Source organism: Eurytemora carolleeae, unplaced genomic scaffold, assembly GCF_000591075.1.
Source record: "Eurytemora carolleeae unplaced genomic scaffold, Eaff_2.0 scaffold345, whole genome shotgun sequence".
NCBI lineage: Eukaryota > Metazoa > Arthropoda > Copepoda > Calanoida > Temoridae > Eurytemora > Eurytemora carolleeae.
This window is the reverse complement of record NW_019396327.1, coordinates 26597-41087: the sequence shown is the minus strand read 5'-3', so window position 1 is coordinate 41087 and position 14491 is coordinate 26597. Positions and strand designations below refer to the sequence as shown.

General features: G+C 31.7%; 2 protein-coding genes across 4 annotated transcripts; both read right to left on the bottom strand.

Annotated features, from left to right (window-relative positions):
• Window positions 1-2334: 2334 nt before the first annotated feature.
• On the bottom strand, window positions 2335-8566 carry LOC111701021 (uncharacterized). Of its 3 annotated transcripts, none has more exons than XM_023472132.1 (7): window positions 8057-8566; window positions 7022-7045; window positions 6121-6200; window positions 5718-5763; window positions 4273-4364; window positions 3107-3174; window positions 2335-2488 (listed from the first exon to the last, which is right to left on the bottom strand). In XM_023472132.1, the coding sequence occupies exons 1-7, from the start codon at window positions 8125-8127 to the stop codon at window positions 2372-2374; spliced, it is 498 nt and encodes a 165-aa protein (XP_023327900.1). In that variant the 5' UTR covers window positions 8128-8566; the 3' UTR covers window positions 2335-2371. The 3 variants fall into 3 exon arrangements, with proteins under 3 accessions (XP_023327900.1, XP_023327899.1, XP_023327901.1); XM_023472131.1 differs by lacking the exon at window positions 7022-7045 and adding an exon at window positions 6963-6986; XM_023472133.1 differs by lacking the exon at window positions 7022-7045 and adding an exon at window positions 6253-6276.
• Window positions 8567-8632: 66 nt separating this feature from the next.
• LOC111701020 (uncharacterized) lies at window positions 8633-13532 on the bottom strand. Its single transcript, XM_023472130.1, has 7 exons — window positions 13425-13532; window positions 12294-12407; window positions 11946-12037; window positions 11243-11324; window positions 10721-10788; window positions 9924-10095; window positions 8633-8897 (listed from the first exon to the last, which is right to left on the bottom strand). The coding sequence occupies exons 1-6, from the start codon at window positions 13518-13520 to the stop codon at window positions 9978-9980; spliced, it is 570 nt and encodes a 189-aa protein (XP_023327898.1). The 5' UTR covers window positions 13521-13532; the 3' UTR covers window positions 8633-8897; window positions 9924-9977.
• Window positions 13533-14491: the final 959 nt, after the last annotated feature.

Genomic DNA, 14491 nt, shown 5'->3' with positions numbered 1-14491 from the left:
TATTTAACTGCTCAAATACTCTCATCCCATTTTTGAAGATTTAAGTGACGAAAAAAACTCAATATTTTTGTTCATATCTAGGGTTAATATTTTTTGTGTTTCCCGTGGTTTTGCAGGAATAATATTTTCCTCTGATAACTTACCTTAAACTGTTTACTGGTTATAAGAGGTCCCAGCATAGCCAGTGGTAGATAAAAGCAGTAGGCTAAATAATATAACATCTTAAAAAAATGAAATGCTTTTTTTAATGACATGACATCTTTAATAGTTTCTGTCTGTTTGTTGGTTGGAAACTAAGCATGTTTGAATTAAATAAACAACACGTCTGAACAAATCAGGCTTGATCATTTATAGAGAGCCTCACAAGTAAGATTGGTGAAGATTATGAAACGCTATTTCAAAGTTTTGATTTTACTTAAAATAAAAAAGTAACAAATAATGAATCGAATTGGAAGTAAAGCAATATTTTAAAAGCTTAAATACTATACCTTGAATATACTATACCTTGTATAAACTATTCCTTGTATAAATTATACCGTGTATATACTATATACCTTGTATATACTATACCTTGTATAATATACTGTACCTTGTAACAATAATGTGGGGTTTTATGCAAATAAGCTTAAAAATGGAAATATGATTTAACTTTACTAACCTGTTATATGTAAAAATGGAAATATGATTTAACTTTAATAACTTGTTATATGTAAAAATGGAAATATGTTTTAACTTTACTAACCTGTTATATGTAAAAATGATAGAATTAAAGAATCTTCTTTTTTTACGTGGCCCCATATTCTATCCAGACAAAAACTTACACATCTAGAAATTCAAATTTATAAAAATAATGCAGTAGGACCCATAAAATTGAGGAATAAGAAAGTTATGATTTTAAGCAGTCCAATAAACATGAAACTCATCAGTTGTCTACACAGACCCATCACTCAGTTAATTGATTTTAAAGCAAGTGATTAAAATGTTTGCTTTTTACCAACATCAAATTCATATAAGATTTCTAAAGTCTTCAGATTTTCCAGGGCCCAATGTGAAGATTTCTTAAAACAAGTCATGAGATTTCCCAGGGCCCAATGTGAAGATTTCTTTACTAAAGTCTTCAGATTTCCCAGGGCCCAATGTGAAGATTTCTTAAATAAAGTCTTCAGATTTCCCAGGGCCCAATGTGAAGATTTCTTAAATAAAGTCTTCAGATTTCTCAGGGCCCAATGTGAAGATTTCTTAAATAAAGTCTTCAGATTTCCCAGGGCCCAATGTGAAGATTTCTTAACTGAAGTCTTCAGATTTATCAGGGCCCAACGTGAAGATTTCTTAAATAAAGTCTTCAGATTTCCCAGGGCCCAATTGTGTGAATGCACAGTTAGGACACATAGATGGTAACCAAAAACGGTGGAATAAATTTCTTCTTTTTTTCTCATGGTTTGAAAATTTTTCTACGAATTCTAAAATTTTAATTCTAAACCCACATTTTTGTAAATAAATCAGTCTTCAAAAGTAAAGAAATAAAAATGACGGCAATCCCTCCGTTGTTTTTCTGGTAACTACTGGAATACAATAAACTACTGGAATACAATAAACTACTGGAATACAATAAACTACTGGAATACAATAAACTACTGGAATACAATAAACTACTGGAATACAATAAACTNTGAAATTAATCCATGAAATAAAATTTTCTTTACGTTAATAAAAAGTCACGCTTTCTCCAATTTTTGTAAAATTATTTTAATCCATTGATTTTCAAATATTTTAGTTTTCTTCTTTTTAGTTATGAAAAAATAAATCTTTTTAAAATTTTTATTTCCTTTTTTTTGCATAAGTTTTTTGTCATTGAATTGATAGCACTGAAAAACAAAATTTTAATATTCCTTTAAATAGTTTCCATCAAGGATTTTAATTATCTTGAAAAATAAAAATTAAAATGCAAAGAAACACGAAATGAACAAGATAAAGACGATATAATATGCATGATAATGTGAGTTTTGAAATATGCAAACAATTCTTTCTGAAGTCATTGTCCCACGAAACATGAGCAAGACGGATTAAAGGTCGTCTTTGATATTTGAAATATTTTGCGGCATTTAAATTCGTGAATCTAATTCTAAAATTTAATAATTTCAATCTCTTGGCATTTCCAAAATGTGGTCTGCCTTTATATGCAGTCAATATTACCAAAAATATAAAGATTTTGGAAATACCAGGACTATAATTTTATGGTTCTTGTTTCTAGAATCATTCATGTAAAAGAAGGTTGACGACTGAATGTCACAAATAAATTCAAAGTTCAAAGACGACTTTCAAGTCGTCTTCCTACTGTCATGTTTCTGGGGAAACCCTGTATAAAAAAAACTTACACTGAATTGTTTGTAAGTAAATACGAGGTAAATATTATGAAGATTTGTGCCAGTACATAAAGGGTTGGCAGTACACCGATCAGGTACATGCTGGAGGTCAGAGAGTACAAGGCCTAGAGGGATTGTGTACAAAATTCATAAAAAGTATTATTAAACATTCTAAACATTTTCATTTAAAGCTCCACTCAACGTATTTTCAAGATACCTGCCGTTTAAAGAGAATTACATGTTTGATTCACAATGGTACTCTTTAAACGATCAGAGCTGGAAACTTTAGAATGGGATATCCTTAATCCCGATTACTTAATCTGAGTATCCACTGGACAGTGGACACACTTCTGATTTTCTTCTTAAACCGTTCTTTCTTGGATATAGTAGAGAAAAATCAAAAGCCGGTTTTTCTAAATCAGAGAGTTCCTCCCGTTTCTGTATATTATCTTAAATGGCGCGCAAAATTTCAAATTTATCGGCTTTACATACGCGACTCTGATTGGTTGAATTTTATACACTTTTCAGGACACAAGTAAAGACTAGGTTAGTCTCGATATTAAGAAAAAGAGAGGATCAAGCATTAATCTCGATATCCACCATTCTAAAGTTTTCAGCTCTGGAAAATAATATAGTTTATTTATCTTTAAAAATCATAAGTTATTTGAATATCTTCCTTATATTTTAAAATGATATAAAAGCTGTAGAAAAATCATTTAAAAATTAAAAAATACAAAACTTACTGAAAAATAAATGATGAATGAGGGATAGAATCTCTTGATCAGTTGAGAACACAAAGGATAAAGAACAACTGTAGAAAATATATTTTGACCAAATTTCTTTTTTTATTCTTCAATGGACTGTAAGTGCAAATTCAAGTGACCCTCCAATGCAAAGATGGCAATGCCCTATTTACCACAGTACCCTTGAAACCTTACTCTGATTAAAAATGTTGAAGATACAATCGTTTTTCTGGCTCGACAAGTGAATATATCTGTGAGTTTCACCATTGCTTCTTAAAAGCAATGCGCAAGTCAGTTTAGCGGAGAAACCGCAAATTAAAATTCCCAGTTTAGAGTAAGAAACAAATTGATACCTAATCCACTCTCGATCAGACAAAGTTTACAAGGGCATCGTTATAATCGGGCATTGGCATCTCTGCCTGGAGGGTCACTAGGAAAAACGTCTACATTCTCTTTAATGAACAAATTAGACTCTAAACCTGCATCTTTCACGTTGCAAACTTGAAAAATAAACCTTTGATATTTCAGAATTTGATTATTTGATCTATCAGAGTTTATAGTTTGAAATATCTCAGCTGTTTACTAGGTCAGGATGAAAAGATATAATTAAGGATCAGAAAAATATGAAGCGAGTCTTATCAATTTTTCTGTAAGTTTAAAATAGATTAGATGGCAACCATCAGAAGTTAATAATATCCGTTCAGTAATATTTTGCAACTATTTTTGCTAATCCATCAAATTCAGCAAGGAAAAAAATGTAGTAATTTTTAAAGAAACCTTTATTTACTTGAATCAAAGTCTAAGGCTGGAAAAAAAAGAAACCCAATTCATAAAAAAAAGAGTTTAAAAGTAATCGAAATTATGACAAGAAAATAGTATTGTGAATTAGTAGAAGCCTAAAAAATACATATTTTTGGACCTTGGTGAATCTTTAAAAAAAAATAAAGATGGGCCTTTATTTAAGTTTACATTAAAATGTTTGCTAAATTTCTGACGTTTAAAAAAAATTAACCAAAAAATTCAGACTTCTATTAATTTTTGCCTATTTACTTTTTTTTAAAAGAATGTTATTGAAAGCTTCTTTTTGGGAAATTAACATTAATAAAGATAATAATTTTACAAACTCTGGTTGGATTGAAAAATGTTGTATAAATTGAATATATTTCCTAAACATGCTAATTCCGATCTAACAATTCGTTTCCATGTAGTCCACTCATGATCAGTTTCATCCCGCTGCATAGGAGCGGTCAGAGGACTCCTAGTAAATACAGGGTGTAAAGAAGCGGTCAGAGGACTCCTGGTAAATACAGGATATATATAGGAGCGGTCAGAAGACTCCTGGTAAATACAGGATATATAGGAGCGGTCAAAGGACTCCTGGTAAATACAGGATATATAGGAGCGGTCAGAGGACTCCTGGTAAATACAGGGTGTATAGGAGCGGTCAGAGGACTCCTGGTAAATACAGGGTGTAAAGGAGCGGTCAGAGGACTCCTGGTAAAAACAGGGTGAAAAGGAACGGTCAGAGGACTCCTGGTAAATACAGGATATAGGAGCGGTCAGAGGACTCCTGGTAAATACAGGGTGTAAAGGAGCGGTCAGAGGACTCCTGGTAAATACAGGGTGTAAAGGAGCGGTCAGAGGACTCCTGGTAAATACAGGGTGTATTGGAGCGGTCAGCGGACTCCTGGTAAATACAGATTATATAGGAGCGGCAGAGAACTTCTGGTAAATACAGGGTGTAAAGGAGCGGTCAGAAGACTCCTGGTAAATACAGGATATATAGGAGCGGTCAGAGGACTCCTGGTAAATACAGGGTGTCCTATAGAATTTCGAATTAAATAAAATCTCATTTTACATGTTTTTAAATCTACAGGGAACATCTATCTATCAATAAAAGGGATTGTATTTACAAGGGTTCACTTAAAAACTTTGTCTTAATTAATATGATATCAATGTCTATGAAAAACTGATTATTTTCAGTTGTGGTTTCTCTACAAAAATTACTTGCACATTCTAATGCAGAAAAGGAAATAGGAATTATCAGAATTGAACACTTTTAAATCTTTAACAACGAAAAATATCGTCCAAACTATTAGTAAGATAAAGATTTTAAAAGTATCCGTTGTAAATTGGGCATTGTCATCTTTGCATGGAGGTTACTTTAAATTATGCTTACAGTCCCTTTGGCATTTAAGTTAAGATAATATGATACTTGTATTAGTTATGGAAAACAAGATTTTTTTTTTATTTCAACAATATCATGGGCCACCTTGTAGTTCAAATGAAGGCCTGGATCAGGCCCCCCACCCCCATTTCGATTTCCCAACCTTAAAGATTGGTCACCATTTTTTAAATGTACAATACACATAATACCAGAAATTTTGTATTTAAGATCACAACAAAACTTATTTAACTGCTCAAATACTCTCATGAGAGCCAGATTGTTTTAAACTCTCTGTCGAACGTGTTCACTCAGAATTGTTCAAAGTTCAAAGCTTTGAAAAATCCGCGAAATTCCTGTAGTGTAAACCCACAGTTTCCTGATTAAAGATATTAACAACTAGACAGAAAGTTTTAATATTCTTTAACTAAAGTTTTGACAACTTACCACCAGGGTTTAACCCAATATACTGTGTGAATATCACCACCATGGCCTAAAATAGTGGAATTATTGAAATAAATATTTACAAAATTACAAAATACTTTTATAGAGAATTTGCACAATAACGTGAGTGGTAAGAAGATAATTTTAGAAAATCGTTGAAATAAATTGGAAATAAGATTGGAAGAAAATGAAAAATTTGAGAAAAGGCATTAAAGTTAAGTTTAAAACTAAAAATAGAAATAGTGGGAAAGTTTGGAAAGAAATACCAATAAAGATGAAAACTATGAGAAAAAAGAAAATAATAGATGCTAAAGGTTAAAAAAAGACTAAAAAAAATGCCAAGTTAAAGTAGTAGAAGGGATAAAAATGTTAAGATTAAAAAATATATATTATAATGTATGCCTACGTTTTGCCTGTAGACAGAAAGATATTGCTGCTATAAGCAGTGCACCGATCCATAGAGCAGAATAGAGGTAGATTTCATACCAAATACATAGATCTTACTAAACATAGAGCAGAATAGAGGTAGATTTCATACCAGGGTAGAGATACATAGATCTTACTAAACATAGAGTACAATAGAGGTAGATTTCATACCCGGGTAGATACATAGATCTTACAAAACATAGAGTACAATAGAGGTAAAAATAAATGGATCTTACTAAACATAGAGCACAATAGAGGTAGAGTTCATACCATGGTAGAGATACATAGATCTTACTAGACATAGAGTACAATAGAGATAGATTTCATACCAGGGTAGAGATACATAGATCTTACTTAACATAGAGTACAATAGAGGTATATTTTATACCATGGTAGAGATACATAGATCTTACTAAACATAGAGCAGAATAGAGGTAGATTTCATACCAGGGTAGAGATACATAGATCTTACTAAACATAGAGTACAATAGAGATAGATTTCATAGATCTTACTAAATATAGAGTACAATAGAGGTAGATTTCATACCCGGGTAGATACATAGATCTTACTAAACATAGAGTACAATAGAGGTAGAGATACATAGATCTTACTAAACATAGAGCAGAATAGAGGTAGAGTACATACCAGGGTAGAAATACATAGATCTTACTAAACATAGAGCACAATAGAGGTTTATTTCATACCAGGTAGAGATACATAGATCTTACTAAACATAGAGTACAATAGAGGTAGATTTCATACCATGGTAGAGATACATAGATCTTACTAGACATAGAGCACAATAGAGGTAGAGTTCATACCAGGGTAGAGATACATAGATCTTACTAAACATAGACAACAATATAGGTAGTTTTCATACCATGGTAGAGATACATAGATCTTACTAGACACAGAGCACAATAGAGGTAGAGTTCATACCAGGGTAGAGCTATATAGATCTTAATAAACATAGAGTACAATAGAGGTAGATTTCATAACATGGTAGAGATAAATAGATCTTACTAAACATAGAGCACAGAAGAGGTAGAGATACATAGATCTTACTAAACATAGAGTACAATAGAGGTAGAGTTCATATCCGGGTAGAGATACAAAGATCTTACTAAGCATAGTACACAATAGACTTAGAGATAATAGATCTTGCTAAACATGGAGTACAATAAAGGTAGAGTTCATATCACGGGTAAGTTACATAGATCTTACTAAAAATAGAACACAATAAAGGTAAAGATACATAGATATTACTAAATATGGAGTACAATAGAGGTAGGGATACATAGATCTTACTAAGCATAGAGCACAATAGACATAAAAATAAATGGATCTTACAAAACATAGAGTACAATAGAGGTAGAGATACATAGATCTTACTAACCATAACGCACAATAGAGGTAGAGATAAATAGATCTTACTAAACATAGAGCACAGAAGAGGTAGAGATACATAGAAATTACTAAACATAGAGTACAATAAAGGTAGAATTCATATCTGCATAGTATGGATTCATAGATCTTGCTAAACATAGAACACAATAGAATTAGAGATAGATAGATAAAACATAGAAAACAATAAAAGTAGTGATAGATAGATAAAATCATGAAACATAGAACACAATAGAAGTAGTGATAGATAGATAAAACATAGAACAAAATAAAAGTAGAGATAGATAGATACATAGAACACAATAGAATTAGAGATAGATAGATAAAACATAGAACACAATAGAAGTAGAGATAGATAGATAAAACATAGAACACAATAGAAGTAGAGATAGATAGATAAAACATAGAACACAATAGAAGTAGAGATAGATAGATAAAACATAGAACGACGAAAAAGTTCCAGATTTTTACCAACTGAAAATACGAAGAAATTTTAATACTACGTTTTTACCGCTTAAATCTTTCACCAATTTGATCAGATATCTTCTCGTTTCCTTTCCTGTCTGGTTCACATTTTTTCATTTTTATCTGCAAAAATCATTTTTATTTTTTACATAAGATTCTGCGTTTCTGAAAATCAAGTTGTATTGTTTTATTTATTACCAAAAATTTTTTTTTATTTCATGTCAAAATTTTTTCCAATCTTCTAGTTTTTGACAATTAGAGGTAGTTTTTGAACATTGAATGCCGTTTCACTGCTTGAAGTCAAATAAACATAAAAACATCAGTTAAAACACTTTTTTATCACATAATGAGTACACAAATCATAAAATAATTACATTTAACAAATCAAGTAAAATCGAGTAAAAACCAGATAAATAACTTTATGAAAACAATAACTTTAGATTTATGCACGTGGAACTCAGTTCTTCGTTATGTTACAAAAAATAGTAAAGCTTATTAAAAATACAAAAATAAAGGAAAATTAGTATATTGCAATATATAAATAACAAAATTTGTGTTTTCTAATTATTTGATAAATTTGCAGGACAGGAAGTAATTTGAAATAAAAGTATTTTTATTTGAATAAATAAATGAAGAACGGAAGAGGTAGAATTATTTTCAACTAAATATAAAACCCTGCAAAAACTAGATCACTAGATTACTACCCTATTACGGTATTCAAATTAGACAATTTGTTCAATCCAGACTCTTAAAGTGTAGGTTTACTGTTGAGGAATAACTGAATAAATTTAAATGGAAAATATCGCATAAAAACTATTTGACTGCACTGTATCTTATGAACATTGAACAGTGCACAGTGCAACTTACACAGAACACCACCGCACCGCCTAAATAAAAAATAGAATAAAAAACCAAGAATTCCGTATTTAAAAAAAAGTTTTTATATTGATTTTTTATACTGTGAGTGCAATGCATTATGTTAATGTAAGGATTAAAGAATATCAAATTACAAAACAGAAAGATTACATATATAGATACCGGGTTACACGCAAAGGATGAGCCAGTAAAGACGACATAAAACGATTAACAGGTTAATTTAAGTCTAATGCTTTAAAATATTCTCTTTTAATCGCCTATTTAATGATTTTGCAAAAAAGGAAACCAATTTATTTTCGAAAACAAATCCGGGAAATTTTTCCCGTAAAAAAACTTACAAGAATTTGAGTGGAGTTTGGAGGTTATTCGAAAAAAAAAAACTGGATATTGCATGTTTTTGTTATATTTTTAAATAAATTATTTGCCACATAATGACTTATATCTGTACTGCAACTGCATTTTAAATGAACTTTTACGAAAATTGAAATTCTTTTGGAAAATGTATTTCTAAGAAATTTCAGGTGTATGTCAGAAAACTGTTGAATTTAAAATTGTCATAAATAATATAAATTTCTAAAAAAAAATTAGAACACTGCTGAATGTTGTAGAAATATGACTCTTCTAAATAAAAAAAGAAAGAAATAACTCATTCCAATGATTTCTGAAAACCACTGTATTAAATTGGGTGCAATAGAAACGCCTCAACACGGAAACGGACCAACAAGGAAACGCCTCAACACGGAAACGCCTCAATACGGAAACGGACCAAAAAGTGACTTTTGGTCCGTTATTGAAATGTGTAAGCAGTTATTTTGAGACCTTAATTGAACGGTGTTCTAGAAGCGCGGATATTATCTTATCTATAGGAACACACAGAACACCATTTTAGTTACAAAATCCAACCTCGCTCTGCGCTCTGAGGAGCGCTGCGATCAGTCCAGATAGCTGCCATGACAGTTTGTCTCAACGGAGCGAGAATATAAGCTCCGTTCTTTCTATACTGGACATTTTTGAATCATAAAGATGTGAAAACCTACCGATTGACGTGTAAATAGCCTTCCGTCAGGAAAGGATTTGGGCGTTTCAATAGATCAGTCAGAGTGGGCGTGGTCTTTTTTCTCATTCTCTTCTAGACCGAATAGATCAGGGGGCGGTTCCAAAAGCTGATGTCTCATTCGCTTCACAGACGCTCTATAGAATTTACCTCCCCTAGAATTAAACAATTAGTTTTGAACATTCCGCCCCTGGAAATATTACTGTAACAGGGTATTGTCTATATAATAAAGCTCTTCACTCATATATATATATGTATATATGTTATGTATATATATTATGTCTATCTATATATGGCCAGGCGCGTACACAGGGGGGGCAGTATTCCTCTAGCCCCCCACCCCCTGGGATATAAGGGCAAAGGTTAAAATCAGGTATGGTGATGTTAGAATCTCCCCCCCTTGATAAACAATTATAGCTATATGCATCATGAAAGTGTTAAGCATGTCTTCATGAGACTCAGGACTTCAGAGAGTAATAGTGATCTATACAGAGGGATACATTTTAATATATATATCTTTGCATTGGGACTACAATGGGCTACCTAGGGTAAATGAATGTTGTAGACTTAATGCGGAATAACAGCATTTATAAGGCCACTTAGCCTGAACCCCCCCTGGCTAAAATCCTGTTTTTCTCCAATTCAGAGAAAAATAAACAATTTTTTCCCCCAACTTCGGAAAAAAAAAATATTTTCAAAAGAGGGGGGGGACGTTTTTTCATTAAAATATACGACCCCTGTGTCCACTAAAGGATCAAAATTAATAAAACAGAAACTTACCAGAAGAAGAATATTGCAGAGAGAACACATACAAGAACTTTTAGTAAAGGGTGAGCAACATAGGATTCCTAGATAAATCAACTCATCTAGAAACTTGACCAGAAAGAATATTTTTTTTTCAAAGTTCTCTATTCGTTAACACCTTGAGAAAAATCTTTAAGACCCCGACACGAAATCCCAAATCCGTTTACAGAATGCATCCGGGAAAAGAACTTTTTTTAAGATTTAGGAGAAAAATTATAACGGAACCCCTCTTTTAAGAACTCCTAACCAAATAAGCTCATTCAGTTTACCCAATTTCACGAGGATAAGTGTTGTGCTCCGATCATGCACGCTTAGCATTAATGGGATGAAAACAGATTATTTCAGAGGGGGGGGGGATATGCCTGATTCCCTATAGAAGTAACCATGCTAAGAAATAGGATGAAAACAGATTATTAAAGAGGGAGGGGGGGGGGGATATGNGATATGCCTGAATCCCTATAGAAGTAACCATACTAAGAAATGGTCTAGATTAGTTTCCTCTCTGTTTGCTATGTAATCAAGGACTAGGAGGATACTGCTGATTGATATTCCCAAAGCACAACCAACATAAGGAAACTGCCTAAAAATAGTAAACCCAGAAATAAACTGATTACAAAAACTAAATATTATTTCAATCAATCAATCATATTTGATCTGAAAGGAAACCCAGCCAAAAAATTTCTATTGTGAACGTTTTTTACAGATCTATTTAAACTTTCCGCCCCCTCATTTACTTTTAACTAACATACTGCTACTGGTTCATTTCTATGAAATATTTTCTTTTTTATAATTTTTGGGTTTTAGATACAAATGAACTGATATCTCGTCTCAATTTCTAATTTTCAAAACCTTATTTCTTTAACTTTAACCCAAGACCAGATTTATTGAAAAACGAGAATTAGTAAGTAGTTAAACTACATAGACTAAATTGAACCACATAGTTGAACCACGTAGTTAAACCACTTTTTTCATTTTATTCAATCTGGTATCTGCTAATGTGGATCTTTGATATTTCAAATTATGACTTCTGCCAGGGTACTATTTGAACCTAAATCAATAATGGGGTACAAAGTTAACCCCTACGTCACTTTTTAGCTTGAATCTGATATCACCTTCAAAGTTATTCAGCGCTTTTTTTCAATAATCCAAGTTTTGATGAATATTTGACTATTTGTCTGGAAAATTTAATGTCCTGAATTACCTGTCATTGTTTTTATCTTTACTGATTTCCCGTTTACATTTTAGAATGCCCTCCATACAAGCCTCTTTATTGCTGTCTCCGCATTGAAAACCCTAAATAAACTTAGCATAAAAATCACTCAAATAAAACATAACATCAATTAATTAAACAAATAAATTAAACCCCCCCCCCATCAAATCAACCAGACACCCATAAAACTGACCAACAATCCCAACCAAACACCCATCAAACCAACAACTTAACCATCCAACCAACCAACTAAGCACCGACCCACCCAACCAAATACCCGAACCACCCACCTAAAAAACCAAACAGCCCACAACCCAACCAACCATCTAACCGACCAACCTCCTGATAAGCCCTCAAAGCCTCCTCGTAGTTGAAAGTAGCTGAGTATATTTCAGCTCTCCTGGCATGTCCGAGACTACATCTTGGAGCTAGCTCAAGGAGACGCGATGAGTCCTGATATATATTTACAGTAGTTACTTCTAATTAAATACATTATTCTTCTGATAATCCTTTGTTTCTTCCAAAAAAAAAGTAATTTACTTAAAAGCGATTATGCCTTTGAAATTTCAATCGTGCAATTCTTGATCAAGAGAATTGATCAGATGTCGAGATTTTGTAACCGCGTTAATCCCGTGAGACAGCACTAATCCATTTCTGATGGATATCGTTAATTTCTTCTGGATTTCTCTCAAGGTCAATGTGAGGTTGCAAAAATAAGAGCACGCTGCTTTTCATGAATTAATCATTTAATCATTTCATCCCTAAATCAATTAGTCAATTAGTCAATTAGTCAATTAGTCAATTAGTCAATTAGCCAATTAGTCAATTAGTCAATTAGCCAATTAGTTAATTGGTCAATTAGTCAATTAATCAATTAGTCAATTAATCAAGAAATCAATCAAATAATTAATCAATTAATGAATTAATGAATTAATCAAGTAATCAATTAATCAATTAATCAATTAATCAATAAATCAGTTAATCAACTAATCATTTAATTGATTAATCAATTAATCAATTAATCAATAAATCAATTAATCAATTAATCAATTAATCAATTAATCAATTAATCAATTAATCAATTAATCAATTAATCAATTAATGAATTAATCAATTAATCAGTTAATCAGTTAATCAATTAATTGATTAATCAATTAATCAATTAATCAATAAATCAATTAATCAATTAATCAATTAATCAATTAATCAATTAATCAATTAATCAATTAATGAATTAATCAGTTAATCAGTTAATCAATTAATCAATAAGTCAAAAAATAAATTTATCAATTAACCAAATAATCAATTAATCACTTTAAATTAAAATTTTATTATCTATCACGGGGTTGAAGACTTGAAATACATATTTCAGTTTATTGTAAATCTTGGAAACTGTACTTTACAGTACAGTACAGAACAATATAGTACAGTACAGTACAGTACAATATAATACAGTCCAGTACAGCTTACCTCTAGGGCTAAATTGTACTGCTCTGAAAACAAAAGACATTTACATCTATCACTCAGCATTTCTAGATTTTCAGGCTCGGAACTAAAAAAAACCATTTTTTACTTTTTTTTAGCGTTTCAATGACACCTCGATTGTAAAAATCAAACGAATATTGTTCCCTCAGTACCAAATACCCATACTGCAAAGATTTTATTGTGGGACGTCATGTATTTCTGGAGAATATTCTCGAATGAACACTTCTGGAGAATATTCAACCCAATATAATTCGGATTGAAGTAAATAAGCTGAACTTCAATTTGACGAGACTTTTTTAAAGAAAATTTTCATGCAAAAATTGGCTTTTGTTCAGTCAAAATCGAAAAAAAATGTTTTTTGCTGGCTAAAAATCCTGAAAATCCGTACAATTTGAAACATTAACTGTACATTCCGTGCAATATTTTGGTCAAACTTAAAAAAATCCGTACAATCCGTTCATTTTGGCCACTCTAACACTCTAAAAAAGACTATTTTTTCATGCATTGCAAACTAATCGATTTGTAATATCTAATTATTAAAAAAATTAGGTTGATCTTAGATTTGTTTCGTCTAGAACGGATTATTAAGTCATGCAAAAAATTTATTATTTTTTATGGAAAATGAAATAGCTTAAATGTCACAAAATGTTTGGTAGTTTCCGGTATGCCGAGCTGGGGAAGGCAGGCGGCCATGAGCCACCCTTTTTCCTCTTCAGTGCCACATATTAGCATTTTTCTCTTCCGGCAGCCATGAGCCAATACTATTTCCCATTCCGGGCCACCACATTTGACTCTTCAGGGTAAAACTACTTTTTTAAGTTGTACATTTAGGGCCTTCAATGTGTGATTTTCAAAAATCCCGCCGCGTCACGCAAAAAGCAAAACTCAAACCATTTTTTCAAATTTACGTAAGAATGTACTAGATTAATATATTAATATATAAAACAGAGGTAGTTTGTTTTAGATTTTAGCAGTTAAACTAAGTAATTTTTCGTATTGTGGGAGCAGAGAAAAACTGTGCAGAGTAGTCTGAAGAAAAAAGAATATTATGA